Raw genomic sequence first — 25,316 nt, forward strand, 5'->3', positions numbered from 1 at the left:
GCGAGGTGCACCGTGTTTCCTCCGACACATTGGTGTGGACACTCGGGACACTCGGGAGGCCAGCTGCACCAATGTGTTGGAGGAAACACCGTTCAACTGACGACGGTAGTCAGCCTGCAGGTGCCTGCCCCGCAACAAGGAGAAACTAGAGCGCATGAGCCAGGTAAAGCCCCACGGCCAAACCCTCCCCTTGTGTTTCGTTTGGATGCACGGCTCTCGACCTTCGCCTCACCCGAGTCCGTACGGGAGTTGCAGCAATGAGACAAGACTGTAACTACCAATTGGATACCATGAAATTGGGGAGAAAAAGGGGTAAAGTAACAAAAAAATAACTAAAAACTACATCAAAAAAGATACAGTGTTGCAGCTGACTCCCCGGTTAAGCGGGTTAAAAATCAGGGTTTGGCGGGTCATGTTTCGACCTTAGGAGTTGCAGTGATGAGACAAGATTGTAATCTTGAAATGGGGGAGACAAAAGGGGGGGAAATATCCAAAATAATCTAAATAAATTGGCCTAGTGGGCCAATTTACACTGAATTAATTTCCTCATTGGGCAACTTCTGAGTGTTGACCAAAAGAGCATATAGGCCTACTGCCTTTTATTGTAGCCTATGAACAGTAATGTTTGATAGTAGGCTTGTGCATCTAGTTTGAGGGCAAATCACATGCACAACTTCACTTCATCTGCCACAAAAGCAGATGCTTTGAACTCTCACCAATGCCTCAGGATTTTAGCCTATAGCCTACCTTGAAAATATTGTTTTGCCCGGAACGTGCCTCCTAGATGCACACTTTAGTAAAACAATTGCTCACAGCACCATATAAATTAAATCTGGTAGTCAGGTGCCTAAATTAGCATAAAACAATATGAAACTGTTACGTGGCGGATACAAGCGTGAAATATGGTAGAGATGCTCTTTGGGATGTATTAATTGATATTAGAAGGGGTGTACAAGAATTGGGGCTAGACTTTGGGCATCTTCTCAACAACTCCTATTATTATTATTTTTTTAACGTAATCCAATATGACCACCAATACGGAATTAGATTTTGGAAAGGTGATATTACTGTAGAATTTTTGCTGTCAAATATAATTTAAAAAATAGTGTATTTGGGAGTCGTGTACCAGTCTTCAATAATATGCCATTATATTTCATAAGCAACTAGCCTAAAGTGGCAGAAATTACCTGGAAACAACAGAAATCTAACAGTAAACCACTCAAATTTTGTTGAACTACTACATGTATCACCTTAAAAACATCCCACTATCATGTTTAAAAATTTCCTACACACCCTAGGAGTTACATTATGTAGCTGTTACCTATAAACGGTTCATTGATGTTGAAAACAAACTTACAACTGCAGTCTGTGAAAACAGCATGACTGAAGGTCTTGTCTGCCCTGCCATTCTAAGGGAAGGTATTTTTCACTGTCGGTGTGCTCGATAACATAGACCTCAACCCTTCCTCCACTACAGAGTGGCACTTTCACTTTTACACAAACCAGAACTTTTACTGAAATGTTGATTAATGTGCACAATCCCTGTAAAAAATAAAAACATGATTCAGAGGTATCCAACCTTCTAGTTCTGGAACATTGTTCTGGAATTTGAGAGACTTGTGATGATTTTTGTCCATGCACACAAGAGATTGGCACGGTATGTGAATATAGAAATATCTGAATGGACGTTCGTATTCGAATACTTGCAAGAGTATTCTTTTTTTTCGGAAAAAACATCAGGCCTATTTTAACAATGAGAAGGATTTGTCTGAATTAAATACAAATATACGTGACACTGCTGCACACAAGGATATACCATGACATTTTGAAATTCTTAATTTAATAAAACAACAAACTTTTGAATGTAGTTTTTATGACGTACGCCCCATAAAAAGATACGTATGTAGCTTGTCGTTGTTGGCACTACAGTCAGAAGCTCCATGTGTAGCAACATGAAGTAGGAGATCTCTAATCAACGAAAAATGGAATTCAAATTATGGAAATAAGTTAGCTAAATGAGAAGGAGTAGGCTACAACGAGCAACCGACAGGTAGGCTGTTGTTTAATCTGAATAGAGTTGTTGTAGATAAGGAAGGGGAGCGCAGCAAATTATCCTCAACTAGCCTAGCTCGCTAGCTACTGTAGCTAGCTAACATCTGGCTAGCTAACATCTGGCTCGCTATCATCTGGCTATTTTAGCTAGCTTTTTTACATCGATTTGATTCAGTAAAGACAGGCACTGCCAGATGGGATGATAGATAACCTATGGCATTTAAAAGATTGTCTTACTTACGAGTCAGTGTGGCTTCTTTTTCTCTCTCTCCCTCCTGTGTCACACACACAGCACCAGCCCCTGCTCACCCCATCCCTGCTGCTGCCGGCGCACAGTCTCTCCCGAGTCGCTGCGCAGTAAGCAAGTGTCGAAGTTAAAACAAACTATCCCGACTAGCTGAAAAATTGTCATGATATCATTAGAACAGTGAAATTATTTCAAGTGCTCATACCTAGTGCACACAAGTAGATATTTTGGTCTTTATGTTGAAACAGAGGCTTGGGCACCCTGGTTCTTTACACTGGACATAACAACGTACGCAAGGTGGATTCCTATTCACATCTGAGACATGAAAGCTCTACCAGCTAACATCAGAGAATAATTCTCAGAGTTCTGGATCCTGCCAAAAACACAAAACAAGTTATCATGCATGCCGCTTTAACGTACGCCCATGAGCAATACAATAAGCTGGTTGAAGGTACTGGGGAAGCCATTGGTCGAACTGAGAACCCACTGCATTCCAGAGATGGATTGTAGCAAGGCCTGAGCGGGCCAAACTACTGGCTGATTTTGAATCCCAGCTTTTGAACATTGAGTCAGTCCCCTTCAACATGACATTTTCAACACAAGCAGTTAATCACCCCCAGCAAACATTAAAAAACAAGTGGCAAGCTGCAACACAATCTCAAGCATGGGGAGTCCATTCCTAGATAAATATCCAGAGCTTTTGGTTTTGAATACATCCAATTGTGCACAACAAAGATGTCATTACCACAGTCTGCACCATTGAGCAACTAGGCACTTCTCAAGGAGGTCATTGTGGATCCCTCCATCACTGAAAATAAGAATTTGTTCTTAACTGACTTGCCTAGGTAAATAAAGGTCAAAATAAATAAAAAATAAAAATAAACACATCAGTGCATTAAGAGGGATAATGCACCACTGCTTAGAATGCCAACGCAAAGCCAGTCACAAAAGAGAAAAAGCAACATTCAACATTCAGCATTAAAAAATGATTGTACACTTTTCTGCCAACTTTACATTGCGTGCAAGTTCCGAGACGGAAACCTGGACGAGTTTTTCTCTCATGAGAAAGACCCATGTCCTCCAGTCCTTTAAAATAACGTAATGCTTAACCTGAAAAACCCCAAAATCTGATCTGCTAGGCCTGAACGCTGTAGATTCCTACCCACCGTGCCCTCGTCCTTCGATGCCAAAATCTCAAGAGACAAGAACAAGTCATCCGAAAAAACGTTGTGAAGATAACCAAGCTTCTATGTAAGTTCTGACTTTCTCAGAAATCCTAATAACTAACAATAGCTTTTCAAATCAAAGTTTATTTGTCATGTTCACTGAAAAGAACAGGTGTAGGTAGACCTTAAAGTGAAATGCTTACTTACAAGCTCTAACCAACAGTGCAAAAAAGGTATTAGGTAAACAATAGGTAAGTAAAGAAATAAAAACAACAGTAAAACGACAGTGAAAAATAACAGTTGCGAGGCTACATATATACAGGCACCGGTTAGTCGGCTGATTGAGGTAGTATGTACATGTAGATATGGTTAAAGTGACTCTGCATATATGATGAACAGAGAGTAGCAGTAGCGTAAAATAGGGGTTGGGGAGGGGTGGGGGCACAATCCAAATAGTCCGGGTGGTCATTTGATTACCTGTTCAGTTGTCTTATGGCTTGGGGGTAAAAACTGTTGAGAAGCCTTTTTGTCTTAGCACTCCAGTACTGCTTGCCATGCGGTAGTAGAGAGAACAGTCTATGACAGGGGTGGCTGGGGTCTTTGACACAAGCTGCACTGTTGCAACATTCAAACACAGCAGCGTACCAAACAGGCATTTTGTCAATAGGTCTGAATCCATCTAATTAGCACCTTCACCAGAAAGATTTGGATGGGCTAAAACAGTTGATTCCTTGACACTTTTATTGACACTCTTACCTGAGGCTGACAAAGCATGCAGAAAACTCAATGCCAGGATGCTGGATGGTCATACACCGCATTATGCCATTGTGCTGGCATATGTGAACCAGGGCCCTAAGTATTTTCTTCACTAATCAGAACTTATGGAATACATTGGATGTATTATTACTTGATTTATTTATTTTTGTTTAAAAAAAATATCACATAATAAGCTGTTTTAAATATGACTATGGATGTACTACTGTCTCCATCAGCGGCCATTTTTAATTCTTCTTCCTGGTCAATTTTGAAATGGCCAGCCCTTCTAGGATATTTTCATATGATCTGACAAATGTTTATTCCCAATGTAATGCTTTTATCTGTTGCATTACAGTGTTTAATAGTCAAATAGCTATTATGGCAGCCATTTGGAATTCTCCTTTTTCAGTTTGAAATTGGCACCCCCTCTGGGATGTTTTCACATCACCTGCGGTGTGTTTGTACCAAATTCCATGCTTGTATCTGCTTCATACCGTTGTTTTCGCTAAGGCCCCGGACTATGAGGAGTCATGCACTAGATGTCAGCGGGAAGCGGAGGCTTGTCGTTTCAGCGCAGTACGTAGTGCACAGCATTACTGACCATCTCAGAACCAACACATCCTCTTCAAATAATAATTTGTACAAGACACTTTCAGATTAAAACGCGCACGTAACGACGAATCGTCGTTTGCTATTTCGAAAGACAAACTCGAGGTTTTAGGTAACCTGCATCATGAGTCAAATACGCTTCTAAAACCGGGATTTATTATCCGCCGGGGATGGCACGTTCACGGTCTTTGGCCATAGTGCTAGCATGAACGCGTCACATCCAGCGGCTCAGTGTCAGCTTCTAGGAAAACCTTTTGCCTCGCTGTCCTCGGAACACTGTGGCAAGCCTTTGAGAGGGGAGGGAAAGCCGCAAGTGGATATCAGAATGTCTTTAATCTCCGTTTAGCAATGGAAGCTGCTGGAATCGGTATAAGCGTTTTCTCGAAAGAATTATCGGCGTTGCATTCTCGGTTACTTTTACAATGTCACAATCAAGGAGATCCTGTTGAGGCTTCAAAGTATGCACGGACATTGGCGATTTTGACTGATGTGCCATTGTAGGCACAACATTTACCAGTTGTTATCCATCGCTGTGAATCATTTATGCTATTACCTGCTGTCCCTGCTCCCACTGAAATATTGACAGAATCAAATTAATTTCATAGAGCATCAAATAAACATTCGTTACCCGGTGTCAATGGTGTCTCAACCAGATTTACGCTGAATCCTGGTGCGGAACCGCGGGAACTGAGTTCCGACAGGCTGCATCTCGCCTTGGGAAGAACCTATCACCATCGAAGTGGATATGTTGACATTAACGTGAAGATGGGTTTAGTTTTCGGTCTCTTGTGGCTGTTCAACATCTTTTTGGAGGGCATTCATTGCCAAGGAGTCTATGGTAAGCCAAACGCATTTCTAAATACCCAACAGCTATCATTAATACCACCAACTTGACCTTGTGAAAATTGAGTCGAATGCAAAATGTATGCTGTACGGTCCAGCTCTGTTTTCTGTAGAATTGTAAACTACAACAGGTAGCCTATATGTACTCTATGTCAGCATTAAGACGCTGGCTCGCTGAAACCACAGGTGCTCTCAGGGCATTGGGCTATTCAAACCTATGGTGCATGGCTGGTTAAGGAACGCACCAGCGTAGCATTGGCACTGTTTCTGAGCGTTTAAAAAACAACGATATCCAATCGATTATGTGATTTTATTGGTACAAACTTATATTATTCCACCACAGCGTTAGTGCGTGCTGTAAATCGACTGGCATCAACCCAAGACCGATTGCCAAGCCTCATCTACCACCCAAGGCAGCGAGAGCCTGGCAAAGGCATCAACATCGAATCTGACGTGTAGAGCTGGTGGAATTTGATGGAATCATGTATATAAATCCTTATTGATATATCTAAATGTTGGAGTCTATCAAATCTGAATGGTTAGAGAAAAGGGTCAATTGAATGTTGAAGTTTGGAATGTGAAAATCATTTTATATGAGCAATAATGCAATTGCGGGCCTTTAAAACCAAGACCCAGAAATGATATTGAAATAGTTTCATTACCCCATTTTATTGCCTATTAATAATCATTAGCTCAATGTCGATCCCAGAGACTAATAATTTTACAAGATCAAATCACTGGTATTGAGAATTTGTCGCCCCAGATTCTCTGTCAGATTCTCTGTCAGTCCCATGACTGTATACAGTTGAAGTCGGAAGTTTACATACACTTAGGTCAGAGTCATTAAAACTAGTTTACATACACTCGGGTTGGAGTCATTAAAACTAGTTTATATACAGTTAGGTCGGAGTCATTAAAACTAGTTTACATACAGTTAGGTCGGAGTCATTAAAACTAGTTTACATACACTTAGGTCGGAGTCATTAAAACTAGTTTACATACACTTAGGTCGGAGTCATTAAAACTAGTTTACATACACTTAGGTTGGAATCATTAAAACTAGTTTACATACACTTAGGTCGGAGTCATTAAAACTAGTTTACATACACTTAGGTCGGAGTCATTAAAACTAGTTTACATACACTTAGGTCGGAGTCATTAAAACTAGTTTACATACACTTAGGTTGGAGTCATTAAAACTAGTTTTTCAACCACTCCAAACTATAGTTTTGGCAAGTCGGTTAGGACATCTACTTTGCGCATGGCAAGTAATTTTCCAACAATTGTTTACAGACAGATTATTTCACTTATAACTAACTCACTGTATCACAATTTTAGTGGGTCAGAAGTTTACATACACTAAGTTGACTGTGCCTTTAAACAGCTTGGAAAATTCCAGAAAATTATGTCATGGCTTTAGAAGCTTCTGATAGGCTAATTGACATCACTTGAGTCAATTGGAGGTGTACCTGTGGATGTATTTCAAGGCCTACCTTCAAACTCAGTGCCTCTTTGCTTGACATCATGGGAAAATCAAAAGAATTCAGCCAAGACCTTAGAAAAAAATGTGTAAACCTTCACAAGTCTGGTTCATCTTTGTGAGCAATTTCCAAATGCCTGAAGGTACCACGTTCATCTGTACAAACAATAGTATGCAAGTATAAACACCATGGGACTACGCAACTGTCATACCGCTCAGGAAGGAGACGCGTTCTGTCTCCTAGAGATGAACGTACTTTGGTTCGAGAAGTGCAAATTTATCCCAGAACAACAGCAAAGGACCTTGTGAAGATTCTGGAGGAAACCGGTACAAAGTAAATATATCCACAGTAAAACAAGTTCTATATCTACATAACCCGTAAGGCCGCTCAGCAAGGAAGAAGCCACTGCTCTAAAACTGCCATGGGGACAAAGATTGTATTTTTTGGAGAAATGTCCTCTGGTCTGATGAAACAAAAATATAACTGTTTGGCCATAATGACCATCGTTATGTTTAGAGGAAAAAGGGCGAGGCTTGCAAGCCAAAGAACACCATCCCAACCGTGAAGCACGGGGGTGGCAGCATCATGTTGTGGGGGTGCTTTGCTGCAGGAGGGACTGGTGCACTTCACAAAATAAATGGCATCATGAGGCAGGAAAATTATGTGGATATATCGAAGCAACATCTCAAGACATCGGGCAGGAAGTTAAAGCTTGGTTGCAAATGTTTTTTCCAAATGGACAATGACACCAAGCATACTTCCGAAGTTGTGGAAAATGGCTTAAAGACAACAAAGTCGAGGTATTGGAGTGGCCATCACAAAGCCCTGACCTCAGTCCTATAGAACATTTGTGGGCAGAACTGAAAAAGTGTGTGCGAGCAAGGAAGCCTACAAACTTGACTCAGTTAAACCAGCTCTGTCAGGAGGAATGGGCCAAAATTCACCCAATTTATTGTGGGAAGGTTGTGGAAGGCTACTCAAAACTTTTGACCAAAGTTAAACCATTTCAAGGCAATGCTAACAAATACTAATTGACTATATGGAAACCTCTGACCCACTGGGAATGTAATGAAATAAATAAAAGCTGAAATAAATCACTCTCTGTACTATTATTCTGACATTTCACATTCTTAAAATAAAGTGGTGATCCTAACTATCCTAAGACAAATATTTTTTACTAGGATTAAATGTCAGGAATTGTGTAAAACTGACTTTAAATGTATTTGGCTAAGGTGTATGTAAACTTCTGACTTGAACTGTATGTTGTGCCATATTTGATCCATTGTTTAACTTAATCCATGATTGAAACCATAGGTTGGCCAATAGCCAGAGTTGGGAATGATTCAGGAGCCCTGCCTGTGATTATGGGGTGCGTCGAGGGCACTGTCCCCTGTACCATAAAGGTTCAGACCTCTTGGCATTGACTGTAGTCCACTCACATACAGGGAGTCTACACTTTTCCCCGTCTTAACAAGTTCCCAATCCACAAACCCCAATGCAAACGGGGGAACATTTTTAACAAAGGCCTGTGAGGCTTTCAGGATGATTCTGCCACATGTAGCAGTTGATGGAGAACAGCTGGACCAATCAGCTATTCTCTGGGTACAGGTTGAGGACGAGCAGAAAGTTCCAGACCTTTTGACCAAAGCTGTAGTATATATTGCTCAACCAAGCAGCACTGTTTTGCCATATGTTACACGTGACCCAACCTGTATGAGGGTTTTCCTACTGGGATATGACAGATGCCATATGGTGTTGCTTAAAGGAAAGATGATTTGCTATTGTACAGGGAACCATCCAAATTAGAGGAAAATGTACAACGCTTTTTCTTATAGCTTCTGGTGGCTATTGGTGCATTTTAATGTACTTCTATAATAGGAATATAGCACCATAATAACATCAGGCCTAATTGGCTAACAGCAAACCCACTTAGGGTGTACTGTAGTAGGTCTACATCACTTAGGGTGTACTGTAGTGGGTCTACATCACTTAGGGTATACAGTAGTGGGTCTACATCACTCAGGGTATACAGTAGTGGGTCTACATCACTTAGGGTATACAGTAGTGGGTCTACATCACTTAGGGTGTACTGTAGTGGGTCTACATCACTTAGGGTATACAGTAGTGGTTTTACATCACTTAGGGTGTACAGTAGTGGTTCTACATTACTTAGGGTGTACAGTAGTGGGTCTACATCACTTAGGGTATACAGTAGTGGGTCTACATCACTTAGGGTGTACAGTTGTGGGTCTACATCACTTAGGGTTGTGATTGGTCTTTTTCCCTTGACGTCCCTTTTGACCACCCACCCCTAAGATCTATAATCTACAAAGCATTAGTTCTGCAAGACTTCAAATACTAGCCACAACTGGGTCATTCTCACGAAACTGGCATCTGACCCCAAAATTCTCAAGTGTCATTTTTCACTAAATTTCCTCTTAGATCACTGAGATTAGGATCTTTACTTTTTTATTTAATAATTATTATGCATATTTTTTAAATCAAATATTATGCCATTTGACTACAATTTCCACAACTACCAACACAGAAGTGATTATTACCGCAACAGTTTTCAAATTCCAAAAAGTAATAAACAAATCACTTTCTAGTATTTTTTTAACATTGCTCCCCTTATGAAAAGGCCTAAGTTAAACTCAACACTGAACATGCAATTATTAAGATGTATTTCTTAATTTCTCATTATTGTAACACAACCTTTTGTTGTTGTTGTCATAATCACTTGTCTATATGCATGTTATTTTTTAATTGTATTGATTTTCACACATTTAGATAAAGAACCAAAGTCACACTATCCGATTACGCCAAAATTGCTTGTTTAATTTTTTGATTATTTCCTAAATATTGGTGCATTACTGTGATGATGAGCAGGTATCAGAGATGAGACTGCATGTTTCGATAATGTGTGTGCATAGTTTGTCATGAACATTTTTACTGATTTGTATCAGTTTGCTATTATACAAAAATCACTGATCTTAATGCAATTTATTAAAGTACTGTAATTACGTGCATGTATTTTCAAAAGTCGAAACTGGACCTAAATGTAACAGTAACAAAGGTAATACTTCATCCAAAGTTTTTACAAGTAGTATTGGTGTATTAGGATGTGAATATTTGTTTTGTAAGGTATTTTTAGATGTTCTGGATTGAATGGGATCCTTTGGGCAAACTGCATAACACAATTTATATGCATTTTATCTGAAACTGGTGTATCAAACACTGTGTTTTTACATAATAAATAGTATAGTTTAATGTTAACTTCAACAAGTATACAATTTGTATGATTTATGGACAAACTACAGCAATATATGTTGTGTTTTATTCAAATAAATTTGGCTTTTCTAAAGTAAAATTGAATAAAATTGAATAAAATGATTCAATAATTTATTTCAGATACATTTTGGTAATGACAATTTGTGGTGAAAATGTATCAAACTTCAGTCGAAAATGTAAAATGTATTTAAAATAATACACTTAGCCAAAAACTAGACATCTTAGTCTTCCAAATGAGAGTTGATTTTTGCAGATGCATCATGGGGTTTGTTACTCAATTTGCTACAGACATAAAACTGGTTTCATGAGAATCACCCAACTGCTGTTGGTCACATATGGTGTTACAGTACTAGGTTTAGCCGTGTTTATGCAATATTGTGCCCTTGGAGGACTTACAGTTCACATCTTTAGAGGCAGTACCAGGCCAACACAGAAATTAGTCCGTGTTTGAATCAATCAGTTCATTGCTATTTTCCAACTTGTTCCCCACAGCTTATTCCCCCACCACATGTTATATTGGGCAACATTGCTGATAGTTTAGGCTACTTTGACAATGCGGTTGTATTTATTTTTGTGAATACATAAAGAGGGTTTTGTAGATTTGCCACGTTGTTACTGTCTGTACGTGTTTATCTGTAGGCAACTGTTTGCCAAAATAAAGGTTTATGTGATCAAATTCTCTCTGCCATTAACGACAGACTTCAGGTATTAAAGTAGTATAGTGTACTGCACGAATCTGGAGGAATATTATACTGTCAGCATCTTTTCCATCACAGCCAATACCAAACATTAATACTCACTCCTCGGCCCCTAATTACAATATCACTGCTTTGAAATATGCACTATGCATAGTAATTCTTATGGATTCAGAGGCTTCGACTGATAATGGAAAACCTCACTACTTTCATTCTGAAGGCAGGTTTAACTTTGATCAGCCTTTTTCTTATACTCATTTTGTGTCTTATTTAAAGATCAATGTAAAAAACGTTTAAGTTAAATGGGTTTGACAAAGAGAGAACAAAGGCCTGAATTAATTGTCATCCTGGAAGGATTTTTGAGGTGCTAATGGTTGCCTCTGGAGTGCTGGCACAAGTATGGTGTCAAAGATTATGGTGTCTGTCAGGGATCTTGTCCTCCTCTTCTGAGGAGGTGTAGCGAGAAGGATCAGAGGACCAAAACGCAGCGTGGTAAGTATCCATAATTTAATGAAGAAAAATGAACACTGAAGAAAAACAATAAGTAACAAACGAACAGTCCCGTAAGGTGAATGACAAACACTAAACAGGAAATAAACACCCATGAAACCCAGGTGGAAAAAGGCTACCTAAGTATGATTCTCAATCAGGGACAACAATTGACAGCTGCTTCTGATTGAGAACCATACTAGGCAGAACTCAAAAACCAACATGGAAAAACAAACAGACTGCCCACCCAACTCACGCCCTGACCATACTAAAACAAAGATAAAATAACAGAACACCCCCCCCCCACCCCCCTAGGGTCTAGGTGGGAGGGTGTCTGTCCGCGGTGGCGGTTCTGGCGCGGGACGTGGACCCCACTCCACCCTAGTCCTTCTCCACCTCTTTATTCGCCTCTGTGGCCTCTTAAGAACGGCGACCCTCGCCGCCGACCTTGGACTGAGGACCCTCGCCACGGGTCTCAAATGGACGGGAGATTCCGGCAGCGCCAGACAGACGGGAGATTCCGGCAGGAGGAAGGCTCTGGCAGCGCTGGAGTGAAGGGCGATTCTGGCATCGTCGGCGTGTCAGGGAGCTCTGGCAGCTCCTGGCTGACTGATGGCTCTGGCAGCTCCATGTTGACTGACGGCTCTGGCAGGTCCTGGCTGACTGACGGCTCTGGCAGGTCCTGGCTGACTGACGGCTCTGGCAGGTCCTGGCTGACTGACGGCTCTGGCAGCTCCTGGCTGACTGACGGCTCTGGCAGCTCCTGGCCTGGCTGGCAGCTCCTGGCTGACTGACGGCTCTGGCAGCTCCTGGCTGGCTGGCAGCTCCTGGCTGACTGACGGCACTGGGCTCCTGGCTGACAGCTCAGGACAGACTGGCTGACTGCGGCTCTGGCAGCTCAGGACAGACGGGAGACTCTGGCAGCTCAGGACAGACGGGAGACTCTGGCAGCTCAGGACAGACGGGAGACTCTGGCAGCTCAGGACAGACGGGAGACTCTGGCAGCGCTGGAGAGGAGGAAGGCTCTTACAGTGCTGGACAGGCGGGAGCACCTGTAGGGAGAAGACCGAGAGACAGCCTGGTGCGGGGGGCTGCTACCGGAGGGCTGGTATGTGGAGGTGGCACCAGACAGACCGGACCATGAAGGCGCACTGTAGCTCTTGAGCACCGAGCCTGCCCAACCTTACCTGGTTGAATGCTCCCCGTAGCCAGGCCAGTGCGGCGAGGTGGAATAGCCCGCACTGAGCTGTGCAGGCGACCCGGGGACACCATGCTTAAGGCTGGTGCCATGTATGCACTGGGTTGTGCAGGCGAACCGGGGACCCCATGCGTAAGGCTGGTGCCATGTATGCACTGGGTTGTGCAGGCGAACCGGGGACCCCATGCGTAAGGCTGGTGCCATGTATGCACTGGGCTGTGCAGGCGACCCGGGGACACCATGCGTAAGGCTGGTGCCATGTATGCACTGGGTTGTGCAGGCGAACCGGGGACCCCATGCGTAAGGCTGGTGCCATGTATGCACTGGGTTGTGCAGGCGAACCGGAGACCCCATGCGTAAGGCTGGTGCCATGTATGCACTGGGCTGTGCAGGCGAACCGGGGACACCATGTGTAAGGCTGGTGCCATGTATGCTGGCCCGAGGAGACGCACTGGAGACCAGATGCGTAGAGCCGGCTTCATGGCACCTGGCTCGATGCCCACTCTAGCCCGGCCGATACGAGGCGCTGGGATGTACCGCACCGGTCTATGCAAACGTACCGGGGACACCGTGGAACCAAAAAGGGTTTTCACTTGGGGACAGCTGAAGAACCCTTTTGAAACTGTTTTTCTAATAGTGTAGGTTATGTTCATACCTTGTGAGGAAATCATGATTTTTTAAAAACATTTTTTAAAGCTGTGTAACGTTTTGACTTTTTTTTTTGTAGCAAACTGAGATTGTGATTTTTACAGTATCTTGTAGTGTTCAGTAAATTCCTGCTGTGACAGTAGGCATACATCATGTACATTTGCTACTGACAATGATTTAATTGCAGCTTACATTAAATGCCGTAAATCAAATAAATCTCTGCAGCATTAAAATATAGTTGCATAGCTTTCCGTTTCTTTCAATGCTTTTGAAGTCTACAAAACATTGAAAATGGCGTAGACATGAAATGTACTTCTAAGCTATTCAAATTAATGCTGATTTGCGAAAGATTCATATTTTTTTGTTGCCTTTTCTTAAGTTCTTAGTTCTTCATCCAATTCTCTTGGATCCGGGCCCTCTCACTCCCTAGCAGTGTGAACCATATTCAAACGAGTCTTTTCTCACCCACCTGCTTCTCTCTATTCTACAGATCCTCAGAGGGGTAGACTTGATCCATGGGTCAGATACGCTGTAGCCTCAGCTCCAGGCTTCCTACACTTGGGAGTATGGTAACACAAGACTAGATACTGTGTTACTGAATAAAGGCAGGTCAAATTCATTCAGATTTTTCTACACAAACATATGCCCACATCTTCAACCCTTTTTCATTGATGACGTTGCCTCTGCCTCATGTAATCGACACAAACTTATAACCACGGGCCGCAGAGATACCCGATTCCCTAGTCACATTCAGTTAGTTTATCGCCTTGGGAACACACTGCAACAAACAGAAGTATACGCCGCTATGTGGAGCATTCGGCTCAGTTAAAGTAACAATAAGGCATTTCTCGAAGGCATACGATCAGTCTGCAGTCTTTCAGTGGGTGGTGTGAACATTGACCCCTGAGCCTGAATGCTTCAAGTCAGTATTCCATGCTTTAACACAGTATATTATGCCTTGTTGGTGCAGCAGTACTGTACTGTAGGTTCAACCATCTGCAGACCAGAGAATCAAAAATGTCCCAGTGATCATTTTCATGAATCATTTAGCTGTGATGAGGCGGTAATGTACTTTAGTTACAGCACACTACCACAGAATAAGATACTTCACAAGACAAACAATCGCTCAATCGCTTCCTTTCGCTAGCCTCTGCAAACAAAAATAGTCATTGTTCACAGAGAAAAGTGTATTTTTAAAGCAGCTGCTGCCATTAGATTGTATTATTAAGACACTTGTCACATCTCGAGCATGCATTGCTCAGCATTACAGGGACTGCCGTGATTAAAATGACTGGTGATGCTGGGTCAGTGAAAGCAACAATGCATGTGCTGTACCAGGGGTTAATCCCAGCGCTCGGGGATCAGGTCGGATGACGTCAGGTCACTGTTTGACGTCAGTCCCAATGAGCACAGCTGACTTTGCACAGCGACAGACAAGAGGGAAACCTCTAGGATCCCTAAGAGCTTAAGAACAGAATGCTGGAACAGCTGAGGCCTGTACAAATAACCGGAACTGTGTCCAAACAGTATTGATTGTCTTTAAAATACTCTTTGAGCATTTGATTGAGCCTTCCTTGGAGTGCCAGATGGACAGGGTTCGCATTTCTGAGACCGTTCGTTCCATTGAGCCAGCCAAGCTCAATCAAGCACAGCTAAAGAAAACAAATACTATTTGACCCCATGCGGGTCTGCAAATAACCTGTGTAGATAAAGATGATTGCTGCACTTTTCGTAACGTGGTTTTCCACAGTGCTTGTTCACACTGTCCACTGAAGAGAAGCCAAGCTTTGAAATAGATATTTCTGTGATATTGAGAGGTGGTTGTGAGGTTGAGAGCACAGTACCCATTATACTAAGTATATATTTTTCGCTGACTATTTATTTTCATTTGGAATTAAATTACTGTATGAGCAGCTCTGAGCATGGTATCTTCACCATCGATACTTTGAGCATAAGAAGCCACCCGAGAGGCTAACGGCGAGGTCAAGACAGGAATAAAAGTGAACAGTTCGACGGGGTGATTTTCAGTAGCATTTTGAGGATTATCTGACTCGCAATGAAAAGTCTCCATAATTCAATGATTCATTGTAATGTAATAATATTTTTTATTTATTCTCCTCTCTGTTTCCCAGCTAATTATCATCTGCTAAAGAGTCAAGATTGTTGTGATACACAGTTACATAACCACACATATGAATTACTCTATTATACGGTTGGTTGGAACATGGAAAATAGGTCTCTTACACAACCTTATTTTCACCACATCTTGGCATTTACATTGTTATTGCATTCACATCCCTCTCATTGACTGAAATATTCTTGGATGTATTACATATAGGACATTATATATTTTATGATAGGATAGAATATATTGCATGTAAGGACAACTGCAGCAGTTTGTTGACAGACAGTGATATTGTGTGACTTAATGTATCTGCTCATTTGTCCCTGGTTAATCTGCACTGCCCACATAATGGCATTCTTTGGCCTTAGGAAGCCATCTGCCAGAGAGAGAGAGAGAGTGCTGGATGTGTTATCAACACACACAGATTAGGCAAATGCTCGGTTCACAGAGCACTGGAGAAGCCAGTTACAGATGAGGAAAAACTGAAGCCCTCTCAATTAAGTTGAAAAGCCACTATCTTTCCGCGGGTTCAGTGTTCGACTGCTGACTCGCACTAAGAGAGTCCGACACTGATATTCTGTTGCCGTTAGCAGATCTTTTTTTTTGATTCGTTGCCACACAATGCCAAACACTTCAATTAGTCACATGGTCCATATGGTAGAAATTGAGTATACGAACAAAAATCTAAACGCAACATGTAACGTGTTGGTCCCATGTTTCATGAGCTGAACTGGTGATGAGGGCACTGAGGAGTATTTCAATGTATTTCTGTCAGTAATAAAGCCCTTTCGTGGGGGGAAAAAAACTGATTCTGATTGGCTGGGCCTGGCTCCCCAGTGGGTGTCCCTATGCCCTCCAAGGCCCGCCCATGGCTGCACCCCTGCCCAGTCATGTGAAATACATATATTTAGGCTTTAATGCATTTATTTCGATTGGCTGATTTCCTTATATGAACTGTAACTCAGTAAAACTGTAGAAATTGTTGCACGTTGCGTTTTTACAATGTTGTTCAGTTTATTATAACTTCAGTTGAACAAGATAAATCCGAGTCATTTTTCTTCCCATTGACAGGACCTCTTGTTAACATCTCTCTCCAAGGGGACAATCTCTGACGGTGGCTATACGACTTTAAACGTGAATTGAAGGTGACAGATAGCAGATTTGTGCAAAATACACACCTCTTTTTGTGAATATCAGTTTAAGCCTTTGTGGGATAGTTCTGTATGGCACTGTATTTACAATATATTGATATATCATGTCACATGGTATATGATATTTGTGACTTGCCTGGACAAGAATGAAATAGCCGCAGGTGGTACTGCTATTGGACATATTAGGATATCAGAATCAGTGATGTATCCCATTGGTTTAAGGAGATGCCCTGTCCATTTCCACTGCTGTGTCCTCCGGAGAGAGTGGGCCCGTATAACATTGAGTGGTGAGGCTTGGCCGGCAGCCTGGCCTGCTTCTTTTCCAGCTCGCCTTCTTCCTGTTATTACCCTCATTACGCAGAGGACACCTCCTCACCACTCACGCACCAGAGGGTGTAGTGGAGAAATCAGTCATCCTCACATCTGGAGGCCACCGGTTAAAGCCAAAGATTATTATTGGCTGGCTTTGCACAGTACTGTGGTTCTGATAAACCCTACGGCAATGGGTTCTGCATGCATTATTGATAGACAAACATGAACATACAGAATCCTGGCTACATTAGTACATACAGTGCAGTGCCTTTAGAAATACCCCTTGATTTATTCCACATTTTGTTACAGCCTGAATTCAACACAGATTAAATATGTTTTCTCACCCATCTACACACAATACCCCATAATGACAAAGTGAAAACATGTTTTTATACATTTTAGCAAATGTATTGAAGATGACATGAAGAAATATCTCATTTGTATAAGTATTCACACCCCTGAGTCAATACATGTTAGAATCACCTTTGGCAGCAATGTGAAAACTGTGAGCTGTGAGTCTTTCTGAGTGAGTCTCTAAGAGATGTGTGTCTTTCTGGGGAAGTCTCTAAGAGCTGTGTGTATTTCTGGGTGAGTCTCTAAGAGCTGTGTGTCTTTCTGGGTGAGTCTCTAAGAGCTGTGTGTCTTTCTGGGGAAGTCTCTAAAAGCTGTGAGTCTTTCTTGGTGAGTCTCTAAGAGCTGTGAATCTTTCTGGGTGAGTCTCTAAGAGCTGTGTGTCTTTCTGGGTGAGTCTCTAAGAGCTGTGTGTCTTTCTGGGTGAGTCTCTAAGAGCTGTGTGTCTTTCTGGGTGAGTCTCTAAGAGCTGTGTGTCTTTCTGGGGAAGTCTCTAAGAGCTGTGTGTCTTTCTGGGTGAGTCTCTAAGAGCTGTGTGTCTTTCTGGGGAAGTCTCTAAAAGCTGTGAGTCTTTCTTGGTGAGTCTCTAAGAGCGTTGCACTCCTGGATTATATAATATTTGCATATTATTATTTTTTAAATTCTTCAAGCTCTGTCAAGTTGGTTGTTGATCATTGCTAGACAGCCATTTTCAAGTCTTGCCATAGACTTTCAAGATGATTTAAGTCAAAACTGTAACGAGGCCATTCAGGAGAATTCAATGTCATATTGGTAAGCAACTCCAGTGTAGATTTGGCCTTGTGTTTTAGGTTATTGTCCTGCTGAAAGGTGAATTTGTCTCTGTGTCTGATGGAAAGCAGACTGAACCAGTTTTTCCTCTAGGATTTTGCCTGCTCTTACTTCTACTCCGTTTCTGTTTATCATAAAAAAACTCCCTTGCCGATGACAAGCATACCCATAATATGATGCAGCCACCACCATGGTTGAGAATATGAAGAGTGTTACCCAGTGATGTGTTGTGTTGGATTTGCGTTATGACACTTTGTATTCAGGACATAAAGTAGATTTCTTTGCAACATTTTTTTGCAGTTTTACTTTAGTACCTTTGTTGCAAACAGGATACATGTTTTGGAATATTTTTATTCTGTACAAGATTCTTTCTTTTCACTCTGTCAATTAGGTTAGTATTTGCGAGGCATTGGAAAACCTCCCTGGTCTTTGTGGTTGAATCTGTGTTTGAAGTTCACTGCTCGACTGAGCGACCTAACAGGTAATTTTATGTGTGGGGTACAGCGATGAGGTAGTCATTCAAAAGATCATGTTAAACACTATTATTACACACAGGGTGAGTCCATGTAACTTATTATGTGACTTGTTAAGCAAATGTTTACTCCTGACGTTATTTAGGAGTTGATTAATTATTGACTCAAGACATTTCAGCTTTTATTTTTTTATTTTTTTCAAAAAACATAATTCTGCTTTGACATTATGTGTAGGCCAGTGACCCCCCCAAAAAAATCTCTATTTAATCCATTTTAAATTCAGACTGTAACACAACAAGATGTGGAAAAAGTCAAGGGGTGTGAATAATTTCTGAAGGCACTGTATGTTGGCATTGCTGTCTACTACACAATAAGGCATATTTATTCAACCAGTAATACTTTCCCTCTGATTGTGTTTGATCAAGTGCTATTTGTACCTTCTATGTCAAAATGTGATATTTTTTATCCTGCATGTATTTTCAACTGCAGAAACTGTACACTTTGCAGATTTCCTACAGCATCATATCATTCGATGCTCATAAAGAATTCCCCTTGGGGTGTAGTGGTGTCCATGATCTTATGAGAAGGAGTTTGGATACCTAAATATTGTTGATGTAGTCCTCGAGCAGCGTCTATGTCATCTATTATTAATGCTTATATTAAATGTCTTTGGGAGGCATCCACCCGTGATGGTACGGTTCCTTTACAAAGGTAGATTCGAGCTTGTCCAGAGAAACAATGTTTTCAAAGCATATCATATCAATCCAATCAATATCACTTAAAGGTGCTGTGTAAAGCTTCCCATCAACTAGCCGATACGGGAAAACCTTCATAATCTCACTAATATGATGGACAGATGCCTCAACGAAATTCGGTTCTCAGTTTTGTATTTTTTTCTTTCGGTCAATATTGTGTTGCATTTCTAATCCATTTTACTAGACCGGTTCGAAAATGGGAAGGTTAAGTAATAACACAGACGACTATGTCACACCCTGACCATAGTTTGCTTTGTATGTTTATGTTTTGTATGGTCAGGGTGTGATCTGAGTGGGCATTCTATGTTGTGTGTCTAGTTTGTCTGTTTCTGTGTTAGGCCTGATATGGTTCTCAATCAGAGGCAGGTGTTAGTCATTGTCTCTGATTGGGAACCATATTTAGGTGCCTGTTTGGTGTTGGGTTTTGTGGGGGGGGGGGGGATTGTTCCTTTTCCTGTCCTTAGGTCTGTCGTGTGCTAGTTTGCACCAGTATTAGGCTGTTTCGGTTTTCGTGTTACGTTTGTTTGTTTTGTATTTTGATTCGTGTTTTCTTCTGTTTCATTTAACATGGATCGTAATAGCCACGCCACATTTTGGTCTGACTCTCTTTCACCTACAGAAAACCGTGACAGACTACTGAATATATATATATATATATATATTTTTAAATATTGTTATGTCACTGCTTTTATTATTATGCCAAAAAGGAAGTGCTGCTCAGCGTTTGGCATTATGATGACGGGACGTTGGAGCATCACCAACCTCTCTAGGATCAGGAGGATATCAAGCTTTACATTTAAAACCCAGAAAAAGCCCAGCATTGATTATGTAACATACTGTTTCTCAGAATGTTCTGGAATTATTGACTGGACTGATTCCCGAGGAATAAATAAGACTTGATAAGGTACAAGCATCAGAACTACGGAACCAACATGTTTTACATGAACATGATGATACAAATAGCTGTAGCTTTTTAGTACTGTCCACAACATTGCTAAAGCCCTTACAGTACAACACAGCTGCATTCTACAGAGCTTTACTCTGACAAAGAATGAAACGTGTAGGTGGCTGTTGTTTTGGGAAGTCGGGGGTGAAGGAGGGGGACAGGGAGGAGCAGGTAGCTGCCTATTGGCTATTCAGCAGCCTGTTGGTCTCAGGGGTAGGAGCTATTGGCCAGTCTGACAGTTTTTGCCATGATACTCCTATACAGCGATGGAGGTGGGGAGAACAGGCCGTGGTTTCGGGTGGCTGAGGTCCTTGATGATCTTCATGGCCTTCCTATGACAACCTAGTGTTGTAGATGTCCTGGAGGGCAGGCAGTGAGCACCAAATGGTGTGTTCGGCTGAGCGTACCACACTCTCTATATAGCCTTGTGGCTCTACAGTGTAGTCTGCTGGATAGACTGCCTCTGGTCTGCAGACCGTGGGAGAGACTTATAAAGTCTAAAAGTAACATTGGAGGTTACCCCCAGTGGGTTTCGGTTAGCGCTCTCTCTGTTTCTGTGTTTATCAAGCCATTAGCTGTAGATTTAGAGGGAATGCATGTTAACAAGTGGTAAGGACTGTTAATGAGGATATAGCACTGCAGATTACTGGGAGCAATATGGGCGCGCTTCATTCTGTGCCTGACTGCAGACAGTGAATTATTATCTATGGTATTTCACCTTAACTAGTAGCTACCTCAGTCTCATCAAAGGCAAAGGAATGGACATCGTGGAGAATGGCTTAGGGGCATAGTCGGCTTGGGAGCAAATCTGTCATCACACTTTGGTCTACATTGTGTGTAAATATCCCAGAAGAGGAGAAATGGTGTCAAGTTAACCAGCGCGGGCATGCACCTCACACTTCACTTCCATGACACGCCAACGCATTACTAAGGGTTCAGTTCGCATGAGACAAAACGACTTGCCTAAGGTATCAGTTCGACATGAGACAAAACGACTTATGCCAACACATGCCTAAGGTTTCAGTTCGACATGAGACAAAACGACTTATGCCAACACATGCCTAAGGTTTCAGTTCGACATGAGACAAAACGAAAGATTGGTTGTAGTGCAACGAGGTAGAGCCCACCATTTATTATTCTTAAACATTACCCTCGTCATATATGCCCTTTGCAAGACATTAGCATGAAAAAAGAGGACAGAATTCCATTAGAGGAAGGTGCATCGCCTCCTTTACCATTTTGCCTGTTCTCTCCCCAGAAAACAATGGGGACAGCCGAATCAAATCAAATCAAATGTATTTATAAAGCCCTTCGTACATCAGCTGATATCTCAAAGTGCTGTACAGAAACCCAGCAAGCAATGCTGTTTGGGGTTCCAAAAGATGGGGTTCCAAAAAATGGGTTCCAAAAGAACCCTTTTGGAACCCATTTTTCTTAAGAGTAGTGTGTGGCATTTATTTTTTAAGTACTAGTAATGGTCTCTGACAATCTAAAACAGTTATACATTGGTAAATTATACATTGGTAGATTTCTGTGTTTAAACTACAGAGACAAACGATCTACAGAGGATGCGGTGTTGAGAGTTTGCCACCGATGTCCGATTTATTTTATTGAAGTATATAAATGAAACACAAACTCAAATCACTTGCCATTGAAAGTGTTTGTATCAATCCAGAGATTGAAACAAACAAAATCATACATTGTTATTACCGGATGAATTCTGAAAAGCTTTTTTTCTCCAACAAGTGTTTCATCCAGACGTCCACTCAGGTCAATGCTGTAGTACATTGGACATAAAACACGAGTGAGAGAAATCTCTGTTTACATTACAAGTATGTAACCCCTGTTTACAGACAGCAGGATCGAGGCAGAGATTATAGTATTAGGCAGCATTAATATTCCACATCAAAACATTTTATCTTAGAGATGAGAAAAATCGTTACCTCTGGGAAAAGATCACAGTATCTGGATTAAGTGTATGTTTATAGGATATTGGTATTACACTATTATGTAACATTCACATTCTGTTAAATTCAGATCTGAGGCCACAAAGCAGAAACTTTAGGTCTCCGTGTTTTGGAGGAACTGGGCAGGGGGGGGTCGGTCTATCCCTTTAATACTCACCAGTGATTTCATTTTTGTGCAGACATTCATTGTTTAGTAGAAACATTGTGTTGTCCCCCCTAACCTTCAGCTGTGTATGCATCCAAAAAGCAGCTTGGAAGCTCTGCTAAACTCACCACATAAAATGGAAATGTTTAAGGAGAATTAATGTGATCACTAATGTGTTGGACAAATGTCTTGATGAGTGTCATGATGTGATTAGCTTGTGGACATAATTTAAAAGATGTACACACACCATTCAGCGATTTATTTAGATATGTATTTTTTCCTTCACAATATGCTCTGCTATCATGCGGAACTACAAACGGTAGCACGCGTGAGTTGATTACGGCAGGTTTTGTCTCCGTGCAGCCATGTTGCCAATACATCTTTATGTCCAGTTGTTCATCTTAGAACTACTCTTAGTGTCTCTCTACCCGGTACTTGTAATTGGAAGTCATTTGACCCACGGTCCGTTCCACATAAGATACTTTGACTAAAGTGCTTTAGGGAAATGGATAGAATGCCAGTAAGTAGAGAACAGTTTGATGGCATTCGAAATGCTGACCTGACCTGCCTTGAGTTTCCCTCCACTCTCAAAACGGTTAGTTTTGTTGGACGGACTTAAAGGAATGAGTACAATTAGGAAGAAGTAGAGTTGAGAAAGGGGGAGTAGCACAGCGTCCTTGGCAGAGCATGGGCTCTAAATACACCGCCATGTTGAGGCACTAATCGTCTTGGTCCGTTCAAACAGCCCCTGACCTTCATCTTGATGGGCCTTAATTGCGTTTAGTGTGTGCCATTTAGAGTGTCTCCCATGCATCAGCATCTTTCTCCGGGCTGCCATAGTTTGATCAGACATAATGTGCAGCAATGAATACATTCACTTTCCAGATATAACCTTGACAGTCCTTCCCAAGGACGATTTTAGTTTGAAGCCGTCTTTCGTGGTGCGTTTACAGTTAAGTGTGTATGCCAGAAGAAACAAAGGACATTTGTTCAAGACTTGGACTTGGACTCGACTATTAGTGATTTTGTCAGAAAGTCTCTCTCCATGATTTAACATGCTAGCTACAACACTTCGGTAGCTACTGTATTAGCTAGTTACTAATGTGCAACACTGTAAGATTCTGTGTTGCTTTCAACGTTATGAAATGTAGCTTCAAAGATTGTTGGACTCGACTTGAGTATAAAGGGGTCAGAATTGGACGTTCAAGGGTCTTTGACTTGACGACATCATGTACAGTACACACAATACTCAAGATATTACAGTGGTTTTAATATTCAATGCTACACGTTAGGAACTTGCTATCATTATGCATTCTACATTGCCACTCAATATTTTATGAAACGGTTGAATCTCCAGCATTCCAGGTGTTTGGATGCCCCTCAAAAAAATATATTTTTATATACATTTTTGTTGCACGGTAGCTAGTCAGGTTAGGATATAGGGCAAATAGATTAAGCTTCATTGGAATTCTTGACAGTACATTTTTTTATATGTGAATGCGGGAATTGATGACTGGGGGAGAATAAAAAAAAGAAAAAAAAGTTGTTGTTGCATTTGCCTTTCTTTGTATTCCCCCAATGGACTTTTGTCATGGAAGATTAATGTTGTAAATTTATGCTGTGTCGTCAACAGTTTCCAAGACTTTATGCATGAGAGGTAATCTGAAATACTCCTGGTGGTTGGATGATTTCAACATGTTTTGGTGAAGCTCTATTTTGTGCATGACCTGCTTTGTTGCTTCCAATTCCTATGTATGTGACACCTATGGAGTTCCCTCGTTTGTACTGTATTATGTAATTACAATGATAGCTTGTGAGGTTGAATATAAATGTCAAAATACAGCAGGCTGTGGTCAGCCTCAATCGTTAAGGGTGGATTATTAGAATGGTCGGACAGGAAATGATTCATGCGGCATTAGAACAATAGAGCACTGCCTTCAGAAAGTATTCATACCCCTTGACTTATTCTACATTTTTTTTGTGTTACAGTCTGAATTCCAAATGGATTACATTTTTTTCCCTCTCTCACCCATCTACACACAAAATGTAGCAAATTAATTGAAAATGAAATACAGAAAATATCTCATTTAACATACGTGTTCACACCCGAGTCAATACTTTGGCGACGATTATAGCTTTGAGTCGTCTTGGGTATGTCCGTATCTGCTTTGCACATCTGGATTTGAGGATTTTCTCCCATTCTTGCTTGCAGATTTTCTCAAACTCTGTTAAGTTAGATGGGGAGTGATGGTGAACAGCAATCTTCAAGTCTTTCCACAGATTGTTAGTGGGATTCATGTCTGGGCTTGGGCTGGGCCCCTCAAGGACTTTCAGATTCTTGTTCCGAAGCGATTCCAGCATTGCTTTGGCTATATGCTTGTGGTCATCGACCTGTTGGAACGTAAATCTTCGCCCCCAGTCTAAGGTCATTTGCACTCTGAAGCAGGTTCTCATCCAGGATTGGCCTGTATTTGGCTCCATTCATTGTTCCCACTATCCTCACTAGTCTCCCAGTTCCTGCTGCTGAAAAGCATCCCCATAGCATGATGCTGCCACCACCATGCTTCATGGTAGGAATTATGTTTTATTTTTTAGTTAACCAGGCTAGTCAATTAAGAACCAATTCATATTTACAATGATGGCTTGGCAAGAGGCAAAAGGCCTGGGATTAAGAAAAGCACAAACAAAAACAATGCAAGACAAAAGGGAAGACACTGGCAACAGCACAAATACAACAGCAGACCGACAGTGTGTGTGTGTCTGTGTGTCTCTGTGTGTGTGTGTGTGTTTGTGTGTGTGTAAAACAACATGCTTCCTTACATAAGAC

At 41.5% G+C, this 25,316-nt stretch overlaps 1 protein-coding gene across 1 annotated transcript in view; it reads left to right on the top strand.

Moving 5' to 3' along the window:
* Positions 1 to 4,817: 4,817 nt before the first annotated feature.
* Positions 4,818 to 25,316, top strand: part of LOC135508471 (MAM domain-containing glycosylphosphatidylinositol anchor protein 2-like) — a 219,020-nt gene continuing 198,521 nt past the window's right edge. The window contains exon 1 of the mRNA XM_064928684.1: positions 4,818 to 5,668. Coding sequence (XP_064784756.1) covers positions 5,596 to 5,668 — 73 coding nt within the window. The 5' untranslated portion in view covers positions 4,818 to 5,595. The remainder of the gene's footprint in view (positions 5,669 to 25,316) is intronic.

This window comes from Oncorhynchus masou, chromosome 21 (assembly GCF_036934945.1).
Source record: "Oncorhynchus masou masou isolate Uvic2021 chromosome 21, UVic_Omas_1.1, whole genome shotgun sequence".
NCBI lineage: Eukaryota > Metazoa > Chordata > Actinopteri > Salmoniformes > Salmonidae > Oncorhynchus > Oncorhynchus masou.